The sequence below is a fragment of the Gekko japonicus genome, unplaced genomic scaffold (genome assembly GCF_001447785.1).
Source record: "Gekko japonicus isolate JY-2015 unplaced genomic scaffold, Gekko_japonicus_V1.1 scaffold2680, whole genome shotgun sequence".
Lineage (NCBI taxonomy): Eukaryota > Metazoa > Chordata > Lepidosauria > Squamata > Gekkonidae > Gekko > Gekko japonicus.
In genome coordinates this window covers 52,082-63,597 of record NW_015174917.1, presented here as the reverse complement: position 1 = coordinate 63,597, position 11,516 = coordinate 52,082, and the positions used below count along the sequence as shown (strand labels likewise).

At 54.6% G+C, this 11,516-nt stretch overlaps 1 protein-coding gene across 1 annotated transcript in view; it reads left to right on the top strand.

Annotated features, from left to right (window-relative positions):
- LOC107122036 (calcium/calmodulin-dependent protein kinase type II subunit gamma-like) overlaps positions 1 to 11,516 on the top strand; it is a 193,713-nt gene that overhangs the window by 169,481 nt on the left and 12,716 nt on the right. The window contains exons 16-19 of the mRNA XM_015425061.1: positions 812 to 856; positions 3,012 to 3,060; positions 6,542 to 6,649; positions 10,636 to 10,767. Of these exons, the coding sequence (XP_015280547.1) occupies positions 812 to 856; positions 3,012 to 3,060; positions 6,542 to 6,649; positions 10,636 to 10,767 (334 nt within the window). The remainder of the gene's footprint in view (positions 1 to 811; positions 857 to 3,011; positions 3,061 to 6,541; positions 6,650 to 10,635; positions 10,768 to 11,516) is intronic.

Genomic DNA, 11,516 nt, shown 5'->3' with positions numbered 1-11,516 from the left:
CTCCCCCCCCCCCCCCCACTCCCGCATCCCATCCCATCCCGGCTTTTCCCCCCCCGTGGCTGCTGTCGTGGTGCTCCACAGGACACCCCACCCCACCCCCGTTTTTATCACCAGCGTCTCTCTTCAGACTCCTCCAACTGGGACTTTGAAAGCTCTCTGCCTGCGCAGCTCTTTGCGGCGGATCAGTGGCTGCTGTTGTGGTGCTCCACAGGACACCCCACCCCACCCCCGTTTTTATCACCAGCGTCTCTCTTCAGACTCCTCCAACTGGGACTTTGAAAGCTCTCTGCCTGCGCAGCTCTTTGCGGCGGATCACGGGGTGGCCCGGCTGCCATTTTGGGAGGGAAATTATGAATGTCCCTCGAGAGAGAGAGAAAGAACGGCCGGAACACTTTTGGTGGAGGGGGGGGGGCACGGAGACAAAGCCTTGCCGGAGGCGATCTTTTGGCTCCAGGAGAAACGCTTTCGAAAGGACCCACAGGGGAGGCCCTTCTTGCCGAACTGAGGGCTGGCCCCGAGCACCAGAGACTCCTGTCCGAGTGCCACGGCTAGCACTGCACACTCTCCCCCGCCATCAATTGGGGCTTGGCAGGGCGCGCGCGGCTTTGTCTCCCGGTGCCGTTTCCCCCTCCTCCTGGCCTCCCCAGCGGCCCTGCCGGGGGGGTGCCTTGTGTGTGCTCCCCCCCCTCCACAGAAGCGTTTGTGGTTTGCTCTCGTGTGTCCCTTTGCCCTCCCAACAGACGCTACGCAGAGGGAGGCAAGGCACGGAGCTGGGATCTGATTCTTTTATTTTCTGTTCTCTTTCAATTAGGAGCCACAAACTACCGTTGTCCACAATGCTAATGATGGTGTGAAGGTAAGGGGCCGCTCGCAAAGGGCCTTCAGAGTCCCAAAACGTCCCTCCCTGTTGCCCCCCACCCCCGGAAAGTGACTACCTTGGGCTGGGTCTGCTGAGGCCACAGAACAAGGTGTCCGAACAGGCCCTGCCCTTTGACCCTGCCTGGATTCCGCAGCCGCATGCTCCTCCACGGAAGGGGGGAAGGCCCTCCTTGAAGGCGGGAGACGGACCCGGCAGGGGAAAGACAGCACAATTGCAATGGGACCTCCCTGTGCTGGTCTCCTATGTGCACAGAGTTTTTAAACATTTAGAAGCGCGATCACCGGCCTTCCGTGTGGAGCAGTACAGTCCATTCTGCCGCCTCATTGTGCTACATGCGTCCGCCGGGCCTTAGAGCGTGCACAGACTGGCAGTTTGTATGTGCTACCTGCCGCGTGACATTGCATGAGGAGATGGCTGTGCACTCTGACCTTATTAATGTGCTTCCCTTCCTGGATTTCTTGCATAGAAATTTAACAAACTGGAAGAGATGTTATGTGCTCCTGTGTGCTCTAAGGGTGGCATTCCAGGTTATGAAGCACAGGCTGCTGCCGCTGCCGCTGCTACTCCTGAAAAGGGCAGCCTTGTGCTGCGTCGTCCCCCCCCCATCCCTTCATCAGATGTGTCAAAGAGTTGTCCCGTGTCCTAACCTCTTCACATTGTGTGTGTTCCCTCCCCCGCCAGCAGCCGCCAGTGTTGTGGCATGGGGAAATGCACAACGTAAGTGCCGGCCTTTTGCTCTCCCTGTTCCCGGCCATCATCCCTGCCGCCTCACCTTCATCGTTTACGCCTCTTTCTTTCCCTGCCGCTGTTAGATTTTGTGCCATTGCATCCTGCAGCCTTCCTTGCCATATGTCCGTGTAGGAGAAACCCGTACGGAGACGCTGAAACTTGCCTATAGCATGGCCCTGGAGTGTCGTTACTTCGTGATGCCACCCCAAGGTGTTTTCCCTCCGCCCCCCCCAAATACCCACTTACTCCATATCAGCAGTAACCAGGTAGCATGGATGCCATTGCAAACAGTTCAGCGTTCGTTATAACAGATACCTGTTCCAGTATCAGGCAGAGGGAAGCCCCCAGGCCCGGGAAGACACAATAGATAAAAAGCCAACATGAACCCAAAATCAAACATCTGGAGTGTGGATCTAGCCACTTGCAGCCATAGCGCTGCTGCTTTTGCTGGTCTTGCAGGAACCAGAAGACACGTGGCCGGGGAGAGTAGAGGCTGTTTTGGTCTGGCATGATTCTGACCAGTAGCCCTTCCTTCAGGCCACCCCCCCACCCCCTGGTCTGTCGACGTTTTCCATCACACAAAGTACCGGTTGCTCTCCAGCAACTGCTGCAGCAGGGTAGACCTTTCCCGGTTCCACCCCACTATTTGTAGCTCCTCTTCTGTTTTCACCTCTGTATTTACTTGTTTCTTAAATCCTGTGAATAACCTTTTGAATGTGCACACAATAAAATAAATGAAGAAACAGTCCTGGGATCCTCAAAGCCCAACATCGTACACACAGGAGGAGAGGCAGGTACCCACGCCAGCCAGTGACCTAAACTGAAATCAAATCAGAACTTGAAATGCCTGAATAACTGTTCAAGCTTTAGCTGCCTATCGGATGTCAAGAAATCGGGTGAGCTGGCAGGCCTCCCTCAGGAGGCTGTTGTAGCCAGGGAGGGGAAGCCCTTCAGCGCCACTATGTCTTGAAAAGGTTTCCCAGGGCAAGGCGTTGCCAACTGGTCTGAGAAATTCATATGGAAAGAGTTAGGTTTGGGGTTCCAGCAATGTCGGACTTCAGTATCACAGCCAGCATCACGTGTTGGGCTTGGAAATGAGCTAACAGCTCATGCAACTGACCCAAAAGAGGTTTAACACAATCTTCAGGGCTGCCCCCCCCACCAGCAGATGAGCAACCAAATTTTATGATTCCCACACCATCTACAAGGGCTGCTCCAAACAAGTTGCATTACAGTAGTCAATCCATACGGATACCAGCATATGATGATAGCCACCAGGTTGTTCATAGCATTGCCCTCTTACCTTCCTTGCTCCATTCCCCCCCTATTCTCTGTGTCCCTCTGTGCCTTCATGTCTTGCTATGAGCTGATTTTTTCCATCTACCAACATTCTACTTTGCAGGGTTCCACAGAGAGCTGTAACACGACCACCGAAGACGAGGACCTGAAGGGTAGGTGCCTTGGCGCTAAAGCAAGCAAGAGTTTCTAAATCCATGGGCAGATGTGGAACATTTTCCAGGGCCAGGTTCCCCTCAGTCTGTTGACCCACCCTTTGCCCCAGTCACAGACAGGAAGTAGCCTCCACATGTTAGTGGGGGGCTGTAAGGAAATAGCAGCTTTTCAGATTTCGTAGTGCTAAACCAGGGATTTTCTCCAAGCTTTCCAGCTTCTAGTAAGAGTTGTGACACTGCTTGGGAGCTGAACTGGTTCTGGTGGCTTCCCGAGGGAGAAGAAATGGCTCCGTGGTTTCCCCTCACACCGCTCTCCAAGTATTCCTCCTGGAACCATGTGTAGCCTGGTCCAGCCAGCCAGAAATTCCATGGGGAAAAGTTACCTTGCATTGTCTTCAGCCTATCAGTGATGGTCATGTGTACGAGGAGGAGAATATCGTAGGGAGACGGTGCTGTTTTGCCACAGACAGTGTCTTTATCAGAGCTTCGCTTGCTTATTGGGCAATGAGGCAGCAAAAGAGAAGACCTTTGACCGCATTGTTTTTCCCTCCTAACCTGTCTGAAGGCATGGAGGAAGGACTCTGGCTCAGCGGCAGAGCCTCTGCTGGGCATGCAGAAGGTTCCTATTTCAATCCCCAGCACCTCCGGGGAAAAGGATGTGCGAGGCCTCTGCCAGAGACCCAAGTAGGCAAGGCTGACCTTGAGGAACCAGAGGTCTGATTTCGGATAAGGCACCCCAAGGGGCAGGACTGGCGTAACTCAGGTATTGAAGAACATGGGTCAACTTCAGACAGCCTATGTATTCCGTTTCAGGAACTGGTCACTAACGGGGGTTTTCTGTCATTTCAGACAGACCCGTTTTAGTAACCGGTCCCTGACGGAATATATTTACCTGTTCAGACAAACACACTTCTGTCCCGTTCAGGAAGCGTGCCTGAAGCGTGGTTGACTCAAACTGCTCTCCTCCAGTCTTCAATCTTTTCTACCGCTTCTGAAGCGCTATGGGGTGCTGTATAAAATGCCCCATAGCGCTTCCTGTGATGACAGTTCTTTTCACACCCTTTCCCCCCCCCTCATGTGATTGTCCTCTTTTTTTTAATATTCTATTGGGAGTGCTATGGCGCTAAAGCAGGACTACAAACCAGCGCCATAGCGACCCCATTGAGATGCCTGGACTCCATGTAGATACACTGACATTCACTACTGCTGTCCCCTGGGAACTAGTACCTGATCGGGCAGTGTGTTTACGTGGGAGTTCAGGGGCATAAGTGAATGGTGAGGCAGATGTTTGGTAGATTTTTAAAAAGTTTGCTTGAGAAGAAGTGTAGACTCAGGCACACACACACACAGGCACACACACTCCGTGGTTTGTGGGCGTTAAGGAAGGAAGGAAAGCTTCCTGGGTTTCAAAACAGTCCGGTTCCCCCCTCCCCCCGTGCTTGAACTCTGTATCCAGTGAAGAAGAAGAAGAGATTGGATTTATACCCCGCCCTTCACTACCCAAAGGAGTCTCAGAGCGGCTTCCAAACTCCTTTCCCTTCCCCTCCCCACAAAACAGACGCCCTGTGAGGTGGGTGGGGCTAAGAGAGCTCTGACAGAAACTGCTGGTTTTCAAGGACAGCTCTTATCAGAACTATGGCTTGCCCAAGGTCACCCAGCAGGTGCAAGTGGAGGAGTGGGGAATCAAACCCGGTTCTCCCAGATTAGAGTCCGCGCACTCAACCACTAAGAAGAAGAAGAAGAGATTGGATTTCTACCCCGCTCTTCACTACCCAAAGGAGTCTCAGAGCGGCTTGCAAACTCCTTTCCTGTGGGAGGAAAACCAACCCCGCCTCTCCCAGATTAGACTTAACCACTACACCAAAGTGAGCTCCTTGTTTCCAGGGGACAGTAGTAGCGAACGTCAGTGTATCTAAATGGAGTCCAGGCATCTCAGTGGGGTTGCTATGGCGCTGGTTTGCAGTCCTGCTTCAGCGCCATAGCGCTCCCAAGAGAATGTTCAAAAACAAACAAACCACCCTCTCAAGGAGATTGTGCGCGCAGGAGGAGGGGGAATGGCGGGAAAAGAAAGTGGCGCAGTTTGAAATGACACACGTCTTCAGAGGCGGCTCCTTACTGGAAGGGAAAGGCTGTGTGAAACAGCCGCCCCCTGTACCAGTTTATTCCATGCCGGTACAATGTGAAATTCCACATGTTTTTGTGACGGTTCGGTGAGGTTTGCTAGCCTGACTCAGCTGGCAGCTGCAGTCCCACGCCACCTGTCCCTAAGCAGCTTTGGCTCGGACAGCCCCTGGAGGCTGGTGGCACGGCTGGGGGGGGGGCCGGCTGTGTGTTGTGATGGGGCCCCGGGCCTGCTGAGGCATGATGGGGCGGGGCTGGCTCCCCCTCAGGACTCCCCTTCATCCACTAACCAGCCACAACATGGATTCCGCTGTGCCCAGGATCAGACGGGTGGGCGGATGTGCGCAGGGCAGCTCCTGAGAGTGGACGTCTGGGGTGGGAGCTTGTGGGAATGTTCGGAGCGCTGCAGGAATCCCCAAAGCGTGCCTGGAGAAAGGGGGGGTGGGCAGCTCTGTGGATCCTGCCTCAACATTCACACTGTAGTCTATAAATCTGCAAGTGCTTTCTCCGTGGCCTGCTGTGTTTTCAGACGGTTGTTTGGGTTTTTGCAGAACACGGCTTCTTTGGCAAGGCAGTGGGGTGGTGGCAGAAGGGGGACGTATTGGTCAGGTGCTCTGAGGGGAGGCGCCGTAGCCCAGCCGGCAGGGCGCATTCTGCTCTGCGTGCCCAAAGTCCAAGATCGGGCAGGAACAACCTTGGTCTGAGGTTCTGGGTTTTCCCCAGCCAGGGGGAGCAGAGAGCTTGAGCCCAGGTGGACTAGCATACTCACCCCACCGGGGGCTTTGTCTGTATCCGACAGTGCATGTGAGGTGCCCTGGTAGCTCGTGTGTCCCGGTGGAGGAGGCCGTCATTTAGCTGCAGGACTGGGCAGAGGGACCTCGTCGGAGGAGGCTGTGCCAGGGGTGTCCTGGGGACCTGTTGCAGGAGGACAGTGTCTTCTCCATTGGATGGGCCCAAACGCCCAAGCTGGCAAGGAAGGGCCGTGCCCGCTGTCTCCTGCCCATTCTCTCACCAGGGGGCATTTCCCCACCGTGCGCTGCTCTTGGCTAGGGTTAACATCCAGGCCTTCCTCTACAGCCAGGTCATTTCTCCAGCCTCATGGCCTCTAGATGAGCAGCTCGGGAGGGAATGGGTCGTGTTTGTGTCGGCCCCACTGCGCACCTGTGGGGGAAGGGGGTCTCTCCGCCCTTGGCGGTGCAGATGAATCGCCTGGCCGGACATTTGTAGGGAGCATTGTGGTCGCTTTGGTGTCCTGTCCTGTTCTGTTTCATTTACTGAATGTGCATTTTTTTTTGTTTGTGTGTATGTGTGTGTGTGTTTTGTGTCTTTTTTTGTTTGTTTTGATTCCGCGCCATCCAAGCTCCCCCCCTCTCCATCGGGGACAGCAGCTCAATGCCCGAAGGACGGAGTCGCTCTGAGAGCAAGCCCGAGTCCCTGCCGTCCCAGCTCTCTCTCTGTTACACAGCCAGTAAGTCCACGGGGGGCCTCCAACGGCAGCCCTTCCCCGCCTCGACACTCGCTCTCTCCCCTTCTCCCTGTCTTCCTCTCCTCCTGCAATATTCTTCCAGAATATTGGCTCTCATTGCCAAGGCTTCCGATTCACTGTCTCTCCTGGAACTCTCCCTGCCCCCCCACCTGCGCGTCCCCCTGCCCCCCCCCCACCCCCATGTAACACTTCTCAAAGATGCTGCTGCTCCTCCTCCTCCTCACTCCCTCCCCCAAAGAAAACAAAAGTCTCACCCCGCTAACTTCACCACCACCACCACCCCCGCTTTGTATTTTTTTTCCCTTGTGATTTTCTTTCTCTTTTCTTTCTTTGATTGCACATGGTTTTTGATTGTGTGACTCTTTGGCAAAGGTACATTACTTCTGTCTCTGTGTCTGCCTGCCGTCATTTTTGGACAGAACATAATTCTCTCCGATTGCTAAGCAATTTTTAATACTCTCAAGCCTGCGCTAACAGATGGCCGGGAATTTCCATTCAGTGCCAGGGAAGAGACGGCCGCCGGGGCTGCTGTGGGCTGTTTCTTATGCAGCGCCATTTCCAAAAGGAAAGCCGCAATGTAGGAAGCACTGGAAAACCGTGCGGTTGGACCCAGACTAGCCAGAGGCATTTCGGCCCCGGTCATACGAGAGGTTTTGGGCCGGGAGAGGGACGGATCGGGGGCGGAGCAAATGGGCGTGATCCCACCGCAACATCTGGGAAGCGTTGCGCACCCGTCCCCGATCCGGCCCTTCTGCCCAAAACACAGAGCAAAAATGAACCACCTACTGAAGTGGTTCTTCTGGGACGTCCTCATCAAGGCCGGCCGTGGGATCGCCGGCGCGTCCTTTCGCCAGTGCATCCCCGGCTCCTGGCTGAACTGCGCATGCTCAGACACGCGCAGTTCGGCAGCCTCCCCCTCCCGACCGTCTTCCTCTCCAGCATCTGATCGTGCCGGGGAGCAACGACGACGCGGCTCAGTGGATCCGTGGGATCCCGCCGCGGCGTCTCTATTTTGGTGCAGCTCTAATTAGCCGCACTTTGGCCAGTGTTTTTCCGGTGTTTTTCCTGACGTGTGGCAGGGACCTTCCATTGCCAAAAGGGGACTCCCTCTCCTTCTCCCCCAACCCCCTCGCCCTGCCACCGGCTAATCTCACTCGCATGCAGCATGGGTGGGGCAAATCTGGGGTCCAGAGTGGGAGGGGGACTGGCAGAAACCTCACCCTCATTCCATTAGGGGAAAACTGAAGGGGAAATGAGGGGTGCAGCTACCTTTTCATGCACCCTCATTCCCACCGTGTTCGGTTTAGGGAGGGAGAGGAGCTGGTTTCCCAGTTGCAGAGAGAGAGACAGAGAGAGAGAGAGTTGTTCTAAGACACAAGTTATTCCATTACACATTCTTAAAGTCAGAAAACATTTTTGTAGCATTTCAATATTCAACACAGAATATTTCAGCACAACCCCTAGATAAATAGGTACCACTTCGGTGGGAAGGTCACGGCGTTCCGTGCACCTTTGTGTCTAGTCATACCGGCCACATGACCACAGAAACGTATTCGGACAGCGCTGGCTCTTCGGCTTGGAAACGGAGATGAGCAACGCAACCCTAGAGTCGGACTCGACTGGCTTTCGAGCAAGGGAACCTTTACCTTTACCTTAATTCTATAAAGGATATCCTTGGGGTGGTTCTGTCAAGACCATACCTGTGGGTAGTTGATCAGAACAACCTGGAACAAGACTAAAATCAGACACTAAGTGCTCTTTTTCGCCAACAGAAGCCACTGCAACTGTCAGCCAAGTCTGTGATGAGTATTTGACCTACATCTGACGTAGACAACAAAGTCAGCCACTTCCTTTCTGTCTCTGAGGCCAGGAGAGTCAAGGAAAGCTGGGTTAAGCCAGGGTGACTCACAGAATCAAGGAAGCTCGTTTCTGATACTCTTATCTTTTGAGGATTGGATAGTGACTTGTGACTGCTGTAAAATATAAACATTCCGGGGAGGCAAAAGTCACGTGAGGCAAAGTCGTGTCCAGTGAAAGCCACACACGGCACATAGCAATGGCCTGAAGCTCCCTGGGAGCAGAACAGAACCAACGTTTCAACTCTGGAAACGAATGACTATAGAAATTAAAGTATTATAGATGTGCCAGAGGTTTTGCAGAGTTTTTAGACTGAATCCAGCCCTAATTCTGCAACAGAAACATAGTCTGTATCGCAGCCCATTGTGTCTGCTGTCACTTGTGGTGATGGCCGGTGCATTTGTTGTGTTTTGCTTTTGGGGACTAGGCAGCTGTTATCAGCTGTGGTCTCCTAGCTGTGGATCTGGGGTGGCGTGTGCATAAGGCCGTCATTTACAGGCGGCTGTCCACGTACTGGTGCGTCATCCGTTTTCCAGGACGAAAGTTGGATTCTGAGCAGGAAAAGCATACGTTGTGTTCCAAACTTCCGTTTGCTTTTTCTGGTTTTGCTCTCAAAAGGGCTCCTGTTTTTAAGGGTGCTTTCAGAATTAATTACATTAATAGTGCACTTGTAATTCTATAAAGGATATAAAGGATAAATGTCAGGACCCTCAGCAACAATGGTAGCACACACTTGCAAGAAGGTTTTACATTATTGAAGCTGGAGATGCATGGACAGGAACACTGTTAGGAATGAGGGGTGAACTAGGCGCAAAACAGTTATAGTACATTCATATGAGCGTTACCCAATTACTATGGTTCCCGCGCGCGCCATTAGGCCTGGGAACTAACTGCTACCCAAAGCAAAACAGGTACGAGCTTCCCACGGCTAGCAGTGATCTAAGCAACTCCTCCAGCGGCCTTGAGAGATACGCAGTGCAGTTAGCAGGAGAACGGCAATTAGCCATAGGGAAAGGTATGCGCATCTGTGCATAGGAAGGTATGCGCATGTGCAAAGGGAAGAGAACATTTTGGCAGCTTGCTGACAATATAAAGGATATCAAGGAGCCGAGGGAGAGGGCAGTGGGCCTGGGTGCCCCCCCCCCCGCAGCGTCCAGCCTCTCCCCCCAGCCGTTGCCGCTCACCCAGGCCTGAAGGTCTCTTGGCCTCTGCGAGGGCTCGAAGCTCTGCTGGGAGATCGGCAGGGAGCCTGGCCGGTGGGGGCAGGTTCTGGAGCAAGGGAAGACTTGCAGAGGCACACACAGCGGACCCCTCCCGGCACGGCCGTTCCAGGAGTTCCTGTCTCCCACCTGCCCCGAAGGTCCTCACGATCTCTGCATCAGCGACCGCTGTCCGCGCCCTGCGGCTCCGCTGTGAGCCAGTCTGCTGGGCTTGGGTACCTTCAGCTCTCACCTCTGAGCCTGGGCCCTGTGTCAGTGGGGAAGAGGGGCTCACCTTCCCCAGACGGGGCCAGATTTCCCCGGTGGTTATCTCAGCTCCAAACCATTGTGGACCCTCTTCTCCCCCACCCCCCAAGAAGCAGGGAATCCCGCCCAGAGGGCGTCCGGGGACTCTCGTTCCTCCTGCCGCGACTGACTTCGATTTGGAGTGAGATGTGGCTTTGTCGTGTCCCCCCCCCCTTCCAGCCTCACTGCGCTCCGAAGGGGCGGATCCCTTGGCCGAGGGACCCACCTGCAGAGGTGCCGCCACTGATGTTTGGCATCCAGATGCTGCTGGATCTGGTGTGCACCAATGTTCCCTCTAAGCTGTGGAGTCCTGTGAGCAAAACTTCTACTCTGTGAGCTCCTGGCATTAAAGTTGTGAGCGAGCGATTGGGCTACTGCATAAATCAGTTTGCTCTGGAGCCCCATCCCTTCCTGAGCCAAGAGAAAAATCTGTGAGCCGGAGGCTAAAAAACTGAGCTAGCTCACACCAATTCAGCTTAGAGGGAACACTGGTGTGCGCATGGGCTGCTGGGGGCTGTGTGCGTGTGCGTGTGCGTGCGTGTGTGTTCGATGCCATCCTTATTTCGCTTTCTGATGTTTATTTTAACGCTTGCGTTTGTTTTGCAGCGACTGCCACACAGTCTTGTGAGGAGAAACTTCTTGCCTGGGACAGCCCAGGGCAAACGGTGGAGTTGGATCGTGCTCAATCGGAGCCTGACCTAACTCCAGTCGTCCCATTTATGCTTAACAGTCCGCCATGTAAGTTGGCCACTGCCGAGCCGTAGCTGCAGGAGTAGAGCCCCCCGCCCACCCGCCGCCGGTGCCCTTGTCGGTCTGCCTTTGCTCCCTCCTGCTGGTTGTCTCAGGGGCGCCTTCCTCTCCTCCTCCTCCTCCTCCCTCCCCCCGCTTCCGAGCTGCTGGGGCTGGTGAGTGAAAGGGAGGGTAGCCGACTGCCGGGGGGGGGGCGATGGGCCAGGGAGCCGCCTCCCTCGCAGCTGCCAGTCCTTCCAAGGAGGCTCCCGGAGAGCTGCTCTGTGGTCTGTGTGTCTGTGGACGTGACTTGGGGGTGCATCGGGGCTCCTTCTCTGAGGGGAGGGGTGTCTTTCCCTCCCTCTCCCAAAGGACTAGAGCTCGAGGGCCTCCAGTGAAGTCAGTGGGCAGTAGGTTCAGGACGCACCAAAGGAAATGGTTTGTTCCACGGCACGTGGTTAAAATGTGGGCTTCGCTGCCAGAGGATGCAGTGACGTGGCTGATCGGGGTCCTGGAGATCAGGCCCTCTGAGGAAAGGCTGAAGGACTTGGGCATGTTTGGTCTGGAGAAGAGGAAGAAGAAGAAGAGGAGGAGATTGGATTTATACCCCGCCCCCTTCAATGTTAGGATCTGCAGTGGCTCAAGTGGTTAAGACGCTGAACTTCAGGCTGTGGAAGGTCAGTAGTTCAGCAGTTCGAGACCCGAGTGTGCCGCATGACGATGGAGTGAGCTCCCGTCTCTCGTTCCAGCTCCTGCCA